The sequence below is a fragment of the Camelina sativa genome, chromosome 3 (assembly GCF_030686135.1).
Source record: "Camelina sativa cultivar CO46 ecotype springtype chromosome 3, ASM3068613v1".
In the NCBI taxonomy this organism is placed as follows: Eukaryota; Viridiplantae; Streptophyta; class Magnoliopsida; order Brassicales; family Brassicaceae; genus Camelina; species Camelina sativa.
The window spans coordinates 14,775,262-14,793,833 of record NC_141882.1 but is presented as its reverse complement, the minus strand read 5'-3'; the positions used below and the strand labels follow the sequence as shown (position 1 = coordinate 14,793,833).

The 18,572-nt window shown below is 34.6% G+C and overlaps 3 protein-coding genes, 1 non-coding gene and 1 pseudogene across 5 annotated transcripts; 2 read left to right on the top strand and 3 right to left on the bottom strand.

The window, feature by feature from the left end:
• Positions 1-1,308: 1,308 nt before the first annotated feature.
• On the top strand, positions 1,309-5,091 carry LOC104777264 (heat stress transcription factor A-1d). Of its 2 annotated transcripts, XM_010501475.3 has the most exons (3): positions 1,309-1,894; positions 3,601-4,751; positions 4,848-5,091. In XM_010501475.3, exons 1-3 carry the CDS (start codon positions 1,574-1,576, stop codon positions 4,858-4,860), a joined length of 1,485 nt encoding a protein of 494 aa, XP_010499777.2. In that variant the 5' UTR covers positions 1,309-1,573; the 3' UTR covers positions 4,861-5,091. The 2 variants fall into 2 exon arrangements, with proteins under 2 accessions (XP_010499777.2, XP_087360999.1); XM_087504873.1 differs by having other exon boundaries at positions 1,350-1,894; positions 3,601-4,853.
• A 107-nt stretch (positions 5,092-5,198) lies between these two features.
• Positions 5,199-6,399, bottom strand: LOC104777263 (mitogen-activated protein kinase kinase 10 pseudogene; annotated as a pseudogene).
• A 389-nt stretch (positions 6,400-6,788) lies between these two features.
• Positions 6,789-8,389, bottom strand: LOC104777261 (protein SAMBA). The gene is made up of 3 exons (XM_010501474.3): positions 7,950-8,389; positions 7,453-7,563; positions 6,789-7,103 (listed from the first exon to the last, which is right to left on the bottom strand). The coding sequence occupies exons 1-3, from the start codon at positions 8,098-8,100 to the stop codon at positions 7,039-7,041; spliced, it is 327 nt and encodes a 108-aa protein (XP_010499776.1). The 5' UTR covers positions 8,101-8,389; the 3' UTR covers positions 6,789-7,038.
• Positions 8,390-12,946: 4,557 nt separating this feature from the next.
• On the bottom strand, positions 12,947-15,434 carry LOC104777260 (diaminopimelate decarboxylase 2, chloroplastic). Its single transcript, XM_010501473.3, has 8 exons — positions 14,815-15,434; positions 14,482-14,656; positions 14,230-14,379; positions 13,910-14,071; positions 13,633-13,818; positions 13,395-13,517; positions 13,239-13,328; positions 12,947-13,132 (listed from the first exon to the last, which is right to left on the bottom strand). The coding sequence occupies exons 1-8, from the start codon at positions 15,303-15,305 to the stop codon at positions 13,052-13,054; spliced, it is 1,458 nt and encodes a 485-aa protein (XP_010499775.1). The 5' UTR covers positions 15,306-15,434; the 3' UTR covers positions 12,947-13,051.
• Positions 15,435-17,933: 2,499 nt separating this feature from the next.
• LOC147946943 (small nucleolar RNA Z196/R39/R59 family) lies at positions 17,934-18,022 on the top strand. The gene has a single exon (XR_015595725.1). It is a non-coding gene; the product is annotated as a small nucleolar RNA Z196/R39/R59 family (small nucleolar RNA).
• The last annotated feature ends 550 nt before the right edge of the window (positions 18,023-18,572 follow it).

Here is an 18,572-nt window from a genome sequence, read left to right as displayed (position 1 = left end):
CTGGTATAAATATCTCGAAGCCACACACATTAGATGAGAGAAGAGATGTTTGGTCAACAGGTTCCGACATGGATGTCTCTGTTTAAGACCAAAGCTTTTCACAATCTTCTCTGTAGTTGCTAATTGTTATTAAGTTTCTAATATCTCGAAGGTATTAGAAACTTTCATGTTTAAAAGTATATAGATTGATTGTCAAATTAGGTTTTATTTTGACTCTAAAAGTTTTCGTAAGTGATGATCACAAAAGGCTGAAAATAAAAGGGAACAATAGCATAAAAATTCACTTAATGAATCTATTACAGTTAGCAACTACTGAGTTACACAGTGTACAACTAACACAGAACAAAGACAATAATAACAAACAAACAAACAAACAAACAAACAAACAAACAAAAAACAATTGAAAAAGATTCTCGTTTTCTTCTCATTCAAGTCATCGTTAGCTTTGTAGACTCTATAATAACCCTCCCGCTCCTCCGACGCAAAAAAATTGGAACGGGGACGTGTCTCGGTGACGGAGCAGCACCCATTGTGACCGAACCACCAAAAAACTCTACTTCTCGATTCAGCTTCTCACGAACCGGATCCGATTTAGATCGCCACACGTTCACGGTACGAGACGGTTTCGAGGGTTTAAAAGAAACTTTTCGGCGGTTACGAAAACGTTTCGAGTTCGAGCCTAAGGGAGGAGCGACCTTTACATGAGGAGGAACATGTCGATCGGAGATAGAAGACAAGCAGTGGAAACCAATTCCGTTTTTTGTATGAGACGGAACTGCATCAACGTTTCTGACCACGTAACGATGTTTCGTCATCTTCAAAAGAGTGTTTCTGTGATTTATCGATCTAGAGAATTGTGTATGTAGAAGTAGACTCTTCGATGTGTGTTTGATTAGAGTGATTTGTGAGAAAACAATGAGAGGGTTCAAGGTTATTTATAATATAATGTTACGGTCAGGTGAGTCGGTGACACTAACACGAAAGGAAATACGCTTGTTATTTCCTTTTTCTAATTCTTATTTCCTTTTCCGATAAAGCAATTTAAAGCTTAATTTGTGTTAAAATTATTTTATGCTTTCAATAATAATTTTCCTTTAAACTCACTGTAAATCTGTAATCATTTAAATTTTCAGATAGGACCTTCCACTTTGTTCCAGAAAAAAACTCTTAATTTTAATATAATTTAAAATTATTCTTAATATTATAATATTTCTTTTTTCCCACAAAAATCGATCCTCGTGTCAGCCTAAAGAATCAGAGCGTAATAACCACTCATAAAATGACACGTACCCCAATCTCAAAAAGCGCAATGTCTATTTGCGTAATTTCGCAAGTTTCATGGGTCTCCCGTCGTCTCTCTCTCTCTCTTTCTCCTCCTTTGCTCCGTCGATCTCTCAGATTAATCTCTCTCTCTCTCTCTCTCTCTCGCTCTCTCTCTCTCTCTTTCTCGTCGTCTTTGGTCTCTGAGAGATTCTCTCTTCAATCCGAATCCTCTCTCCCCCCATCATAAATCTTAAACCCTAGGTTTTCTAAAAAAATCTCATTATTATTTGACTAGAAACAACAAATCCGAATGGATGGTGGTGTGAGCAGCAAAGTATCCACCAGCGACGGTGGAGGAGGAGGATCTGTAACTACTGAATCAATGGAGATTAAGCCTTCACCTCAACCTCAACCACAGCCTGCCGCGATTCTAAGTTCGACCGCGCCTCCTCCGTTCCTGAGCAAGACCTATGACATGGTTGATGATCCCATTACGGATTCGATTGTATCGTGGAGTGCTAATAACAACAGTTTTATCGTTTGGGATCCACCGCTGTTCGCTAGAGATCTTCTTCCTAAGAACTTTAAGCATAGTAACTTCTCCAGCTTCGTCAGGCAGCTCAATACTTATGTAATTATTCCCCTTTTCCCTTTCACTTGTTTCAGTTTTGGAAGTAAAATAGTAGCACCGTTATGAACTTGGTTTAGTTGATGTTGTTGCTATGGCTCATTCTTGATGCTAGCTTACTGAGCAGAGGAGTTTCTAGCTTGTTGAACTATGGTTTTTTAGCCTATAGAAGAAATAGGTAGCTTTCTGTGTATGTCTCTTTAGAGCCTAATTTTATTCCTTGCTGCTGATTTATCCAAGACTTGTGTCTTGTGATTGTTTAGTTTAAGGACTTCTTGGTTTTAGAATTTGAATAGAGGAGGTACTGCATTTTGTTGTCCATGAGCTATTCTGATAAGAGTTTCTCAATAGCTTTCTTGTTGGAACAATTAGGAACTATTGGTGCTGTTTGTTAGGACATAAACCACGGCATGGGCAATGCAGTTTTTGCAGTTGAAAGATTGAAATCAGTCTAGCATAGTTTCATGGAATGCAGATTCCTGATGTAATAATGATATAAAAAAGATTTGTAAGGGCGTTGATGAACCTTACACTACATGCAGTTTTAGGGGAAATAAAAAATAACTGAATGAAGTCTCTTTTCTGGTCTGAGTGTTTGGATTAGTGTTTCAACTTGCAGATCTGATAGTTTGAAACTGAGATAGAGATGTATCCTTAATGTTGTTTCTGTCTGTTTGACTCCATGTAATCAGGTTTAGTAGTAGTCTAAGATAGTAATGAACCTTCCTGAATTTTCTCAGCAATATATAAAGATGAAGAAAGAAGAAAAATGGAAAAAGATAGCAAGTCTCATGTTGATCATGACCTGAGTGCAAGGTTATCGACTCTCTGTATTACTATGTATCATCTTGTTGTAACTTCTAAATGAGTCAAGTTTAATGGAGCCTTGTATAGCTTGGAATAGAAACTAGATCGTAGATAGATGGGTATTTGGTGTTGCAATAGCTGTGCTGTTATTAGTAGGACTTCGCATTTTTGTCTAGTATGTCAGTTGCGGAAATCATAGATTTTCTCTGTACAGTTCCATTTTGATTATATTGCTCATATAGGCTGGATGGAGATTCTATTGCCTATATAAGCAGATTTACAGAAGGTCTTGGTGAGTAGAGCTTGTACTGAATAATATTTAGAGCAGGATGCTAATATTTCTGCAGGATGGTCAAAGCTTGATTTCTCTGCAGACAGTTCCTATTTCCAACATTCGTGAATATTATTATTCCTTAGTGTCCTCGTAACACATGTTGGGGCACTATTTGAAAGAGAAATTCGATCTTTCTTAGTTTATTTCATGCAGACTCTGAAATACAGAGTACACTGGTATATCCTAGAGACCTTGCACTCTCTTAGTTTTCAATGAATCGCTATTGGATATTTTGGTTTGCCTCTGGTTTGGGTGGTTGTTAAGACCTATAATAGGAACATGTGTTTAGTAGTTTTCTTGATTGTTCTGTTTACGATATTAGATTGAACACCGTTGGTCTGTTTCATTTACTTGACTTCTAATTGAAATTTGCTCTGTAGCATATGCCAACTGATAAGTTACTTCCTGTCTATGGTTGTTTGAAAATCTGTGAATAGTTGGCAGTTAGAATTTGTGTCTAAGTTTTAAGATTTGCACTTTTAAGGTTTCCCCAGTCGGGCAACTTCTTTCTCATTTGTTTCGGTGGAATCCATTCTCATTCCATTTTGCTTGCCTTTTCTAAAAACAGGGTTTCCGAAAGGTTGACCCAGATAGATGGGAATTTGCGAATGAAGGTTTTTTAAGAGGTCAGAAGCACTTGCTAAAAACAATAACTAGGCGAAAATCTGCCCAGGGACATGGACATCAGCAATCTCAGCACTCGAATGGACAGAACGCATCTGTTAGTGCATGTGTTGAAGTTGGCAAATTTGGTCTCGAAGAAGAAGTTGAGAGGCTTAAAAGAGATAAGAACGTCCTTATGCAAGAACTCGTCAGATTAAGACAGCAGCAACAGTCCACTGATAACCAACTTCAAACGATGGTTCAGCGTCTCCAGGGCATGGAGAATCGGCAACAACAGTTAATGTCATTCCTTGCAAAAGCAGTACAAAGCCCTCATTTTCTATCTCAATTCTTACAACAGCAGAATCAGCAAAACGAGAGTAGTAGGCGCATCAGTGATACCAATAAGAAGCGGAGATTCAAGCGAGACGGCATTGTCGGTAATAGTGATTCTGCTTCTCCTGATGGACAGATAGTGAAGTATCAACCTCCAATGCACGAGCAAGCCAAAGCAATGTTTAAGCAGCTTATGAAGATGGAACCTTACAAAACCGGGGATGATGGTTTCCTTCTTGGTAATGGTACTTCTACTACTGAGGGAACAGAGATGGACACTTCATCGAACCATGCATCGGGTATAACTCTTCAGGAAATGCCAACAGCTTCTGATATACAGTCATCATCACCAATTGGAACAACTCCTGAAAATGTTTCAGCACAACCAGAAGCAACCGAGAACTGTATACCTTCACCTGATGGTCTAACTCTTCCCGAATTCTCTCATATGCTACCAGAAATCAACACAGAGAAGCCTCCAGAGGATTTCATGGAACCAAACATTGGAGATTCTAGTCCTTTCCTTGACCCAGATCTGTTGATCGATGATTCTCTGTCCTTTGACATCGACGACTTTCCAATGGATCCTGATATAGAGCCTGTTGATTACTCACTACTCGAAGACTTATTGATGTCAAGCACGGTCTCAGATAATATGGATTTCACACCAGTGGACAATGAGACAGAGCAGAAACAAAATGGATGGGACAAAACTCAACATATGGATAATCTGACTCAACAGATGGGTCTCCTCTCGCCTGAAACTATAGATCCCTCAAGGTAATTAAGATCTACTTTAGCAGTAGTAATCTATCAGACAAACTCTAATTACTCAACCGTATTTGCTTAGTTGTTTATAATGTTGATTTCATTCAGGCAAAATCCTTGATTTTGGGGAGTTTTTAAAGTCTTTTGAAGTGGTAACACAGTCTGAGAGCAGCATATACATTTCATCCACTGATCATTTTTTTCGTTTGCTTTTTCCAAACTTGTATAAACGTTACTGCTTCTTACAACTCTTAATCTACACATTACTATCAAGATGTGTCATGTTTCAATCTGTTCTTGAATTTTTAGCCTATTTTCTTGAAGAAGAGCAAATGTGAACTTTTGAGGTCAATTATTTTGTTCTCTTTTTGCCATTACTAAAGCCGAATTTAACCGGACTTCTTTTTTTTTAACAGTAATAAAAAAAAATCTAGCTGAATTTATTGAACCGAGTCTAAGTTTGGTGTAAACTAAACCGAACTATTTCAAATGATCAGAAATTTTCTAAGAAACTATTTTTTTAAAAGTCTTTTATTTTATGAGCCTAACTAAATTGATTAGTTATCTTATTTTCGAAAAAAATTCAAAACTCAACTTGAACCAAACCCAAAAGTTTAAACCAAACTGGAGTAGAAGTTTCGGTTCTTATTATGGATCTGTTTTTCTCAACCCTAAAAACCAAAACCGAGACTACTACTGCTATCTGTTCATCACAAAAGGATGACGAAGAAGCTCTTCCACAGTGCCTCTCTTCCTCCAATCCTTCTCCAAACATCTCCCAACAAAACCTGTAAACTCCGGCGAACCACTCACCGGAATCTCTACCTTCTCACTGCAACAAATCGCGCAAACCAAAGCCGCCCAATCCGGTTTACCCCCAACTTTGGTCAGTGGATATCTTCCAAGGTAACACTCAAGAACCACAACTCCCAAGGACCACACATCTCCTGCAAATCCAACTTCACCAAAACCCCATTTCTCTGGATCCTCGCGTTCAGGACTCATATAAGCACATGTCCCATTCGATCCATACTCTCCTCCTGCTACAATCCTGCTGGCACCAAAATCCGCAATCTTTACCTCTCCTTTCTCGTTGATAAGGAGATTTGAAGGCTTTATGTCTCCGTGAACTATTCTCATTTCTTGCAGATAATGTAATCCTTGGAGGATTCTGTTAGCTAGCGCCGATATCATTGGCTCGGGAAAAACTTGTTGAGCAAGCAACGCGTCGTGGAGAGATCCTTTCTCCATTAGCTCCATTACGAAACAGAGATCAGATGAATTAACAAAAACTGCGTAGCATTTAACGACAAAACTCGATTCAATACGTTTGAGGATGTTAGCTTCGAGGACGGCAGTTCTTCTCATCGTCGTGGTGTTAAGATTTGACCGGAGGACTTTTAAAGCATAGAGCGTTTTGGTTCTCCGGTGACGCGTTTTGTAGACTGTTCCACCGCTTCCGTGTCCCAAAACGGCGAGTTTCTCGAGATCGTTTAAGGTTTCCACCGGAGAGGAATCAGGGCTTGATGGTGATGAGAATGACGATTGAGATGGGATGGAAAAGGCAACGGTGTTGCGGTGGCAAAGTGGTGGCGGAATAGAGTGTGAGGGGTTCTTGGTGACGTCGCTCCCTAACAAGTGTCATCTAACTAGGTTATTTGCCCTTGTGTGTGGTTCAAGTCCTAGGTTACATTAAAAAGGACATGACACGTGGCAAATGTGATCACTTGTATGACACTTGTCACAGTCAGTTTTAACAAACTCAAGAATTTTGTGGTTTTCAGGTGGTGGTGATCAATTTTTGCTTATGATAAAAATAGGTAATAAGTTTTGGGATTTACCCATACATCTAGTAAGAATCTTTTGTTATAGTTAGGAAGATGATAGATAATAACCTAATTCTCTTGTAAGGAGCAAACAAAACATAAGTACTAAATTCAGGAATAATATTTGAGTTTCAAAATTGTATAAAAAGAATATCAAACTTAAAAATTGTCCTTGATATTTGATAAAATCATCCAAGTAAACATAACAAAATAAGTTTGATTATTTCGATTCTTGAAAACATTGATATATATACTAAAGTACTTAATCATATTTTAATGTTGTTAATAACACACTCATAAATGATTATCACTTGTACACAATTATTCACACACGATTGAAATAGCTATTTTTAGCCCTTTTAAAATGGGTAGAAAATAAAGTCAACGTTTTAGTGGCGTTAGTGACGAACACCATCGATCTGAACAGCAGACCTTACGACCACTTCTGAATTTTCTTACTTGAATCTGATCGATCATCTAGGCAGCTGAATAATGCTTGATATGGCCACAGCTACACCTTCTTTCTTTAGAAAGTTACCTAATCAGAATCCCATTTTATCACAAATATGATTCAGCTAGGAGAGTGACTTGGTGTAATGAAACACGAAGAAACACACACACACACAAGAAAGTAACCCGCAGGTTCTGTCAATATCGTCTCATAATATCGATTTGTACTGATCTAGAGAATGGCCAATATATGAAATTTTTGAATCAATGGGATGATCATATCACTGCTATTAACACTGGATTCAAAGAAAAATAAAGGCTTTCTACTGAAGTATTCAAGACCCATTTGAGCTAACAGCATTCAATAAATTCAAGATCGATGTGAACAACTTACTACCATACACGAAAACCGGATGGAAGAAGAAGAAGGAACAAACCTCTTCTGGAGATAAGATGGATTCGAGAACGAGGACCTTCGAACATCCAACTATCGTCTTCCAAAGATTTAACCTCTTTGTCAAGTTCAGCCATCAAATCAGCTTTCAAAACTACACAGAAGAAGCCAAATCTATTAAGATTGATGGTCTTTCTCAACCAAACACTTGAAAGCAAGCTCCTTGATCTACTCATATCCCTAAATCATTTTTGAGTAACTTAAGCAATACAAATGAAGTCACAGTCGAATCAGCATATCAATCCACCCAAACAACATCCAAATTTTAGATTACCAGATAACAATTTTCAAACTTTTGCGACCTCCCAATTCCTAGCAAAATTGAAACAATTACTAACATCAAAGGAACCCTAACAATGGAGATGTGACATTCAAAAACTTCTAGATTACTGAGAAATTTTCATTAGCGATTCTTACATAAAAAAAAAACCCTAATTTTAGCGAAACCATAAGATTCGAGAACATGAAAATGGAACTGACCACGCATAGCTTCGTCTTTTCGGTCTTGCATAGAGGGAATATCCGGTGGAAAATGGAAATCGTCTAGACCAGCGGTGGCACCGCTGCTTCCACCGCCACCAGCTACGGCGGTCGTCGATACCAACGAATGAGCCGGAGATGCGCCGTTCATCACTCAGCGCCAAATATAATCGGATTTCAGAGAGATTTGACGGAGGAGGGAGGAGCCCGTAACTATCTTAAACCGTAATTTTAGTTCGAGGATTTACTTACCATGTCAACCGAATTTAACCAAAATAAACCGAAATTATAACAGAAGCCCATCTGACCAATCAAACTCAGAATTAAGACAAAAAAAAGAAAAGAAAAAAACAGAAGTAAGAAGATCAAAAAGGAGTTAATCTATTATGTGTTTTTGTGTAGTTTTTTGTTTTGTTTTTTTGTTCTTTTTTATGTTTGGTGCTGTAGTGAAAACATAATTAGGTTTGTGATATGAATGGTTACTTAGAACAAAATAACATTTTACTCCAAAATCGCTAATTAATTATTGCTTCACTTGCTTGTTAATTCCTATTGATTAAGTGATTCTATTTGATTATTTACTAAATTCATTTTATTGCTTATGTTTTGCTTTTTTTTTTGGCTGAATTGCTTATGTTTTGCTAATTAACTACTATTTCACTTGCTTGTTACTTCCTACTAATTAAGTGTTTCTATTTGATTGTTCACTAAATTCATTTTAGTACTTATATTGCTAATTAAACTGATCTTTCACTTGCTTGATAATTCCTACTGGTTAAGTGTTTCTATTTGATTATTCACTAAATTCATTTTATTACTTATATTTTGATAACTAACTGATCTTTTCACTTGTTTGTTTCTTGATATTGTTATTGATATGGATCAAAGTCTTATTCAATTGAAAGACAAAAATGGCAGGACGTGTCTTCCATTTGCATAATTCATCGGATACTGGAGAATTTTGTTATTTATTGAGAAAATCTAGCTCATATGTATACATAGAGGATGATGATGGGTTCTTTCCAATTCACATGGCTGCAAAAGGAGGTCATATCAAAATCCATTATAGGTTGTTGAAATGTCTCTCAGATTCAAGAGAGTTGATTAATAAAGATGGCCACAATGTGCTTCATATTGCTATTGGAAATGGGAGTAAAGCCTTCACTTATGTATTTGGATTTGAGTTTGTCAAAAAAAAAAAAAAGTATTTGGATTTGAAAGAATGGAGAAAATGATTACACTACAAAAATGTGTTTTTTTAAATCATTTATTTTATATATTTGCATCAGATTTAAATTTTGTAAATATAATTTGTATCACTTTAAAAATTACTAGGTAATATCCCGCGCATATGTGCGGATTATTGTATTAGTTATGTTAATTCATTTTAGTTTATGTAATAATCATAATAAAACTATGAGAATTTCTGAGAATTTTTTTTAATAAAGTTTTTTAAAATAGTATTTCTGAAAAGTGGTATTGAAAAAGATGTATTTTTGAAATTCTCTCTAAAAGTACCTATATAACAAACAAATTTCTTAAATGTCAATAATATACTTTTTTTTCTCAAATTATACAATACCAAAATATACCACTTATTTAAAAAATATTGTTAACGATAAAAATAAAAATTTACTATGATATTCAAAATTAACTTAAAACATTTAATAATTAAATTCCAAAATTATATTTTAAGTATCAATTAAATATATTTCCTATAAAATCATATGAAATGCAATAAAAATCTCAAAGGGTAATTTTTTTTTTATCTCTTTTATATTCACCTTAATTTAAGCTATACTGCTAGGTTATAAATTCTAATGATTTCCTCTTTGTAGTAAAATTTTAGGAATGGAATATCAAATTGTTTTTAATATAGAAAATCATTAAATTACAAAATTTTGAATTAAATAAACATTATAATGATCTTTATATAATTATATTTTGAATCACAAGAACTAAATATAATGATGAGTATACAAGAAAATGTATTACAAATTTTTTGGAGGTAAGAGAGAGTTAAAAAGATTGATTTAATAATTCTGTTATAATAGTTTATTTTGTTAAAACATTGCATAATTTTAAAAATAAAATAAATATACATGAATGAAGATGGTTTCTTTAGCTTGATTCTCTCATTGGGCTTTGATTGAAATTAGTATTATTGAATCTGCATTTACTTATTAATTATTGTTTCACTTGCTTGTTAATTCCTATTGATTAAGTGATTCTATTTGATTATTTACTAAATTCATTTTCTTGCTTATGTTTTGTTTTTTGTTTTTGGGTGAATTGCTTATGTTTTGCTAATTAACTACTATTTCACTTGCTTGTTACTTCCTTCCTACTAATTAAGTGTTTCTATTTGATTGTTCACTAAATTCATTTTATTACTTATATTTTGCTAACTATTGATCTTTCACTTGTTTGTTTGTCACCAGATATTCATGATGTTGTTATTGGTATGAATCAAAGTCTTATTCACTTGAAAGACAAAAATGACAGAACATGTCTTTCACTTGCAGAATTCATAGGATACTTCAAAGAATTTTGTTATTTATTGAGAAATCAAGGTCATATATATACATAGAGGATAATGATGGATTCTTTCCAATTCACATGGCTGCAAAAGGAGGTCATATCAAAATCCATTATAGATTGTTGAGATGTTTCTAATATTCTACAAAGATGGTCAAAATGTGCTTCACATTGCTACTGGAAATGGGAGTAAAGTCTGTACTTACATATTTGGATATGAAAGAATGGAGAAAATTATTAATGGACGAAATGTGAACAGAAACACACCAATGCATAAGCAACCTATGCTTACGCACCACATCGTTTGTATAAGGTACCAATAACTATAGATTTGTCACCGACTCCAGATCATAATTACATCAAATTCAGGCCAACACTCTCCTCGTAGTGGCAACCCTGTTAGTTGCAATTTCTTTTGCTGCAGCCTTCACAATACCTGAAGGTTTAATGTTGTTCTGGACATGACAACTTTGGCCAAATACACATCATTCAAAATATTTATAATTTGCGATATTGTGGAAATGACTTGTTTTGTTACAGCATTATTTGCTCTCTTATGGGCATAGTTGGGCGATGTCGAGAGGATAGCCTACTTCGTTGACTTTGCCGCCTTAGGACTTTCTCGGATTTGCTCTTCTAGTCATGCCAATGAGATTTATGGCTAGCGTTTTTTTATTGTCATCCACCTTTCAATATTTTCTCGCCTCATTTTTGCTATAGCGGCCATATTGCTTACTCTACTACCTTTTGTCATTGTGTCTTTTTATCTGACATACATGCTTCTAACATTTTCTGGATTAGTTAGAATATCCAAAGTGATGGGCTTATCATCTATTGAAATATATATTTTTTTTGTTTTATTATCTTATAAATTTTTAAATAATTTTTGTACCATGTTTTCTTATAAGATTCTTGCTTACATGCATGCTTCTTTTTGGGACCTAATATGCTGCTAAACTTTGTTCTTATTCAAGCATTATGCATTTCTCTTTCGTCAGCTACTTTGCAAAGAGATTATCAAAATATATCAATGTCATTGGTTTTATATTTATATAATTCAAAATGGTTATTTACTAAATTATGATTCATGTTATAGCAAGGATTAACATTTTTTGAGAGATTGTAATATTATATTTAAAAATTTGATGTTATTAGTGAAAAAATTAAGTTTAGTAATTTTAATTAAATTAAGTTTCGTTGACTTTGCCGCCTTAGGACTTTCTCGGATTTGCTCTTCTAGTCATGCCAATGAGATTTATGGCTAGCGTTTTTTTATTGTCATCCACCTTTCAATATTTTCTCGCCTCATTTTTGCTATAGCGGCCATATTGCTTACTCTACTACCTTTTGTCATTGTGTCTTTTTATCTGACATACATGCTTCTAACATTTTCTGGATTAGTTAGAATATCCAAAGTGATGGGCTTATCATCTATTGAAATATATATTTTTTTTGTTTTATTATCTTATAAATTTTTAAATAATTTTTGTACCATGTTTTCTTATAAGATTCTTGCTTACATGCATGCTTCTTTTTGGGACCTAATATGCTGCTAAACTTTGTTCTTATTCAAGCATTATGCATTTCTCTTTCGTCAGCTACTTTGCAAAGAGATTATCAAAATATATCAATGTCATTGGTTTTATATTTATATAATTCAAAATGGTTATTTACTAAATTATGATTCATGTTATAGCAAGGATTAACATTTTTTGAGAGATTGTAATATTATATTTAAAAATTTGATGTTATTAGTGAAAAAATTAAGTTTAGTAATTTTAATTAAATATTTCTATTTTTAGAATACAAATTATTTTTATATTCGATATAGAATTAATAAAACTCTAGACTTTTTCTACACTTGTTGTGATGTGAAATTGTGAATCACTCAGCGCCTAATCAAATCGGGAAAATGTCCACTTCAGAGAGATTTGACGGAGGAGCCGTAACAATAAACTGTAATTTTAATTCGAGGACTTACCATGTCAACCGAATTTAACTAAAATAAATCGAAAGAAAAAGAGAAGCCCATCTGACCAATCAAACTCAGAATTAAGACCAAAAAGGAGTAAATCTATTATGTGTTGTTGTGTAGTTTATTTTTTGTTCTTTTTTTAATGTTTGGTGCTGTAAATAAATTATAATTAGGTTTGTGATATGAATGATTACTTAAAACAAAAGAACATTTTACTCCAAAATTATCTATTGAAATCTAATTAATTTTTACCAGCTTAGCAGCACCAATGTTCTCCTCAACCTTACAAACCACTGAAACAGCTTTTGGCATTACGTTAGTTTCTCAAGTCTTTTGTGCGTTTGAAAAATGGAGAACTTTTGGACTCGTAGTAGTAAGTAACTAAGCATAACCTACAATTCACCTTTTCTTTTCTGTCTTCACTTGTGAGCTTTTTCTTATTCATATGATCACTTATTGAGGACTTTGAATCAAAAGCACAAAATGTGAAAAATCTAAAACAGCAATAACATTATGGCTCTGATTCTGAATAGTCAATCATACAATTCAACTAAAAAAGCAGCAATGATGAGTAAATAAATCTGAGTGTTCATAGACCTTCAAAGAAACGCAAATGGTCATCGAATGTCTCAGCATGTCTTATCTTAGTGATCGACCCATCTTCTTCAACCTGCCAAAACAAAAACAACACAAATTTAAAAAAACAAGTTCAAATTTCTTTCGGTTCTCCTGTGATTTCTCTAGAAAATAAAAAGAACAAGAAAATATGTTGGTACCCAGTATTCGGGAGGACGCATCTTGAGATTGTAAGTGGAAGCCATGCTCATACAGTATGCACCAGCGTCATGAACCACCAGGCCAGCTCCCTGTATTGAACTCATTAGTTCCACATTTTACTTGAGATGCCAAACAGAATGAGATCCTTATCATACCTGTGGAGGAGTGGGAAGCTCTCTGTCTTTGCCCAAGAAATCAGCAGATTCACAAACAGGACCCACTACGTCGAATTTGGTAACCTCTGCTTCAGGCGGTGTAGGAGAGACCAACTCAATGTGCTTTTGCATTAAAAAAAACAAGAACAAGAGGATGATTTAGCTATAACTCCAAGGAAACCAAAATCTGCATATGCCATATGGCATAAACTGCTGTGAGAAGCACATGGGTTTTTACCTGATAAGCATCATAAAGACTGGGACGGATAAGCTCAGCCATACTTCCATCAATCACTATGAAGTTTTTAGTTCCATTCGTCTTCACACCAGTCACATGGTTGACGAAACAGCACGTGTTTGCAATTAGCGACCTCCCTGGCTCGATTATCAAATTCAGGTCCCGTGAGAGAACAAGCTCTCTTACCTGAAACACATCAAAGGATTATAAAGATTTTACCAATTACATTACTTTTTAAGAGCAGATGAAGGAAACAGTTTTCCGATGTTGCTCTTACGGTGTTGATGAGATCCATGGGTGCAGGTAAGACAGCACCGGCATGGTAATAATCTATCCCTAAACCACCACCAATGTTCAAGTAACTGACTTCAAAACCTTGACGACGGATCTCATCAATGTATTCCACCATGAGAACTGCTGCATCTCTAAATATATCCACCTGAATAAACAAAACATACAAAAATATGTAAAGCTCAAGAGTCGATATCTAAGAGACGGAGCAAACGCAAAACATGGGAAACATTAACCAGAGAGCAAATCCATCTTCATCTGATTACATCAAAACACACAACTTTAAGCAACTATAATCAAAGTTACCTTTGTAATGGTAGAGCCTAAATGGCAATGAGCGCCAACAAGCTTCAGCTCTTTGGGGTGTGCTTTCACCTCATCCAGAAACCATTGAAGCTTCTCGTTCCTGATACCAAACTTTGAGTTCTTGTTCCCAGTAGCTACATATGGATGCACCTGATAAAATGTAAACAAAACAGAAAAGCTCACACACTAATATCCAAGCTGTGCAGCAGGCAAACCAATTACGATGCTAAAATCAAGTAAACTTAACCATACCTGAGGATCAACATCAGGGTTGATACGCAACAGTACATTGACCTGCTTGCCAGAGATTCTTGAAGCTTCCACAATGTTATTCAAGTCAAACTCACTATCGACATTCACGAACACACCTTCTTGAGCAGCTAGAACTAAATCTTCCAACAACTTGCCATTTCCATTGAAAATGCACCTAATTCATACCATTCATATCAGTCTCCTCATCTTCTGATTCCATCAACAAGTCTAAGACTTTATTATTGGAATGAAGTCAACTCCAAGTTGTATCCATACACCTACTAGTTAAAGAATCTAAGCTCTCTAAAGGGGAAATGGGTAAAAGGATCTTACTTTGTAGGATCGAAACCAGCACGAAGAGCAAGCCTAAGCTCATTTCCACTGACCAGAACAGCACCACAGCCTAAACTCCTCAAATGCTCCAAAATCTTGAGATTGTTATTAGCTTTGATAGCGTAACCAATCACAGATCTCACTCCTTCCAATGCCTCTTTATACGCCTCTAGGTTTCTGGTGATCTGAGGTTTACTGTATAAGTAAAAAGGTCTTCTCTCCACTGACTCCATAATATCGTGAACCTTAGTTCCTTCGCAATAGAGGAACCCATCTGATGATTTCTTGAAACAGTGATCGAACGACGCAGAATCCTTCGTGAGGGTTTTGGAGGAGTTTTGGGAAACGGCGGCTTTGACGGAGAAGCGTTTGAAAGTGGGTTTAAGAGATAAAATTGGGGTTCTTGAGATTGAGGTTTGGTTCGATTGGTATTGATTTAGAGTTCTACGGAGATATGAAGGTTGTGAGAGAAATTGAGTAGCTGCCGCCATTGGAGAGGTCTGTGGAGTGCGACTGACGACGACGACTCCGACTCCGACTCGGATGTGTTGTTCTGTCGTTTCACAATTAGGCCTTTATTGGATCTCTAGAGGCCCAACAAAATAAAGATAGCAATTATTGAGTAATCTATATATCATAACAATAATTTGAATAGATGATAGTTAAGATTTTTAGTTGTACATTTTACGTACTTTCGTTAAAAAAAATTCTTTCTTTTATGGAAATTTATTTAGAAATTTTACAATTGCATCTATTTATTATAGAACTGTGTTATCATATTTTATTTATATTTTTTATCACAACTTTTATTTCTAACAGTTTTTACCAATTTTTACTTCTAATAGTTGTAAGTCATCTGCCAATGATATACCTTATAACAGTTCCTAAAGACGGTTGCTTAAGGGATCTCACATATATATTAGGGACTGCTTGGTGCTTAAAACATGGTGAAAGTCTTCTTGTCGCTAAAGTAATGATCTTATGAGTCCTTCTCTTATATATGTGACCCTTTATATCGTGAAATAAAGACCTTACTAGTACTATCCGTGTGTTTTGCCTTTCAGGTATTTGACTACCAAGTGTCTGAATACTTCGAGGACCCCCTGGAGCTGTTGAGTTTAATAAGTGAAATTGATCAAATAGTTGCCTATCGTATGAATTGTAATGGAGAAGAAAGAGTTCGACTAATAATTTTTCATTGGTATGATGAAAGGTCAGCTGATGGTGGCACAAGAACTAATCTTTTCGGAGCACCTCTGGTCAGCTACATCAAGATAGAATCAGTTACTGGAAGTGACATAGCTGCGATCGTTTTTGGATTGCTTTCACCTCTACGCCGGCTTCCTCAAGGTGATGATGACAGAGACATAAGTTTGGGCCTATTATGGGGAGATCGTGAGACGCATAGCCTTCGTCCTCTCAGTGCCGATTTTATTGTGAATCCTCCCAACGATGACGACGATGTGATGGTCCAAACTTATTTTGGTGCTTTGCACTAATTTTTTTATTTTTTAAGTGGGATGCTTTGTCAAGTATTTTACTGTCTCTACATTTTTTTTTATGTCCCAAGTGTAACATCTGAGCACCAAAACAAGTAACAACCCTTCAAAATGACGGCTCGAGTTTTAAATATTCAAATTTTGAACAGTTACTTAGTATAAAATTTAATTCAACATATATTATTTTTAAAGAACAATATTCATAAAACTTGAATATTTTATAGATTGAATCATTTATATTTGTTTTTAAAAATTCAACTTATGCTATATCTGGAAATAAAACTATTTTTTAATTATAATAAATGATATGATAATTTATTTGTTTCACAAAATTAGAGTCATATATATATATGAGAGATGAAGTATAATGATAATTAACAAATTAATATGTTAAGTTATCTATTAAAAAATTTATTTTGATGAATAATTAAATAAAACAAATTAATATGGTAAGTTAGATGATATCAAATGATTTTTTAGAATATTCTCTTTAAGATTTATGGAAACTTATAAAGTAACCAACTTATTAAAACTATATAGTCTACAAAAATGTTGTGTACTTCCGTTTTATTATATAGGGGATTACAAAATATGGGTTGTGTGGATGATATCGGTTTGACCCAATATTTTGGTGTCTATGTGGTTTAGGTAAGCCAACCAGCCGATTAACTATTCTGAACCGGTGACACATTACTAAAGCTGGACTTCCATTAAGGCCTCGAAACAAATCGCCGTATTAATTAGCCTAATATTACTTACGTGGCTTAATAGTGTAGACTAAGTTTATTCGGTTTGGTTACGGGTAGAACCATTTTGTTTCAGATATTTTAGGTATATAAGTTTAGGATGTATTCTTTTTGATATATCCATTTGGTTTTAGATATGTTCTGATATTTTTTGTTATTTTAAATATTTTGGTTTATAAAGATTAAATTTTAACCGATTTCTAATTGTAATTTGGTAATTGGGTTATATTAAGTATAAATATAATTAATATTTTTGATATATAATATGTTGGATATTTCATTAATCCATTCGGTTTTCGGTTAGGTATTGGTTCTCAAGTTTAATATTCATTCAGTTATTTTGTTGATTTGGATTTGCTCAAGACTAGAAAGGCCCATTATATTGTGATCTGTTTCAGACTTTTAAGTAATTGCATCACTCACTAATTCTAATTTATATCTGGATTTTAATAAATAAAATAATTAAGCATATTTTTAACAATATTGACTATTGAATAATTAAGCATCACTGACACGACAGCATCCGGATTCCCAATACTAACACATAATCTACGTAAAACAATCTCATCAGAATTCCGTTATTCCGATGAGACAACCCACGTAAAAATCGCTACTTACAAAAACTCTCACAAATACACCAAACTCTACCTCATCTAGTTACCGAGTCGCACAACCAATCACCCCTAACGACCGAGTAAGAAAAGAGCGATTCAAAATATTGATTTTTATACATTGGGAGAATGAGGATATAATTTCCATACGTCTGAAAATCTGGAATACAGTGTTGATAATACGACATATACTACCATCTGACCTCTCTAGTGTTTTCTTTTATTTTTTTTGTTCTTTTTTTGTTTAGAGTCCTTTGATTATATGCAATCAGTGATGAAATTATGTCCAAATTGAATGATTATTCAATGATTATCAAAATCACTAGATCACCATCTTTCGGCTGAGATTTAAGTTTTAATCCTTTTGTGTTATTTGTGTGATGATTTACTTACGATATCTGAAAGGGAAAATGGCCAAAATCAACCCCGCTTTTTTATACCTAAACTTTAACACCTTGCAAATAATAACATGAACTGTATTAAAATTCAAATTTGTTACCTAAACTATATAAAATATTGACAATTTCAACATTTGCTTGAACGGTGTTAAGTCAGGGTTTAACGATGACGACATGTGGTGTCCACGTGGTGCTGAGACCTACCAAAACTAATTCGTTTTGGTCATTGTTAAGTGTGTTGTGGCAAGAAACAAAGCGTTTGACAAAAATAGGGTATTGAAATCCGTTTTCGAGTGTGCTGTGAGACTTATTTTTGGTAATTTCTTGCCACAACACACCCAAAAATGACCAAAATGAAGTAGTTTTGTTAAGTCCCAGTGCTACGTGGATGTCATGGATCGTTTTAGATAGCAAATTTAAATTTTAATGTAGTTCAAGTTGTTATTTGTAGGGTATTAAAGTTTAGGTATGAAAAAGCATTTGACAAATAGTTGGGATTGATTT

Excerpts from the sequence above, each read along its gene's own strand:
- LOC104777264 (XM_010501475.3), top strand. The coding sequence starts at position 1,574 with ATGGATGGTGGTGTGAGCAGCAAAGTATCCACCAGCGACGGTGGAGGA. Across the intron at positions 1,895-3,600 it reads TCAGGCAGCTCAATACTTAT|GGTTTCCGAAAGGTTGACCC; the intron begins GTAATTATTCCC and ends TTCTAAAAACAG.
- LOC104777261 (XM_010501474.3), bottom strand. The coding sequence starts at position 8,100 with ATGAACGGCGCATCTCCGGCTCATTCGTTGGTATCGACGACCGCCGTA. Across the intron at positions 7,564-7,949 it reads AAAAGACGAAGCTATGCGTG|TTTTGAAAGCTGATTTGATG; the intron begins GTCAGTTCCATT and ends TCTTCTGTGTAG. Across the intron at positions 7,104-7,452 it reads CCATCTTATCTCCAGAAGAG|GTAACTTTCTAAAGAAAGAA; the intron begins GTTTGTTCCTTC and ends GATTCTGATTAG.
- LOC104777260 (XM_010501473.3), bottom strand. The coding sequence starts at position 15,305 with ATGGCGGCAGCTACTCAATTTCTCTCACAACCTTCATATCTCCGTAGA. Across the intron at positions 14,657-14,814 it reads GCTGGTTTCGATCCTACAAA|GTGCATTTTCAATGGAAATG; the intron begins GTAAGATCCTTT and ends GGTATGAATTAG. Across the intron at positions 13,329-13,394 it reads AGCTTCCCACTCCTCCACAG|GGAGCTGGCCTGGTGGTTCA; the intron begins GTATGATAAGGA and ends AGTTCAATACAG.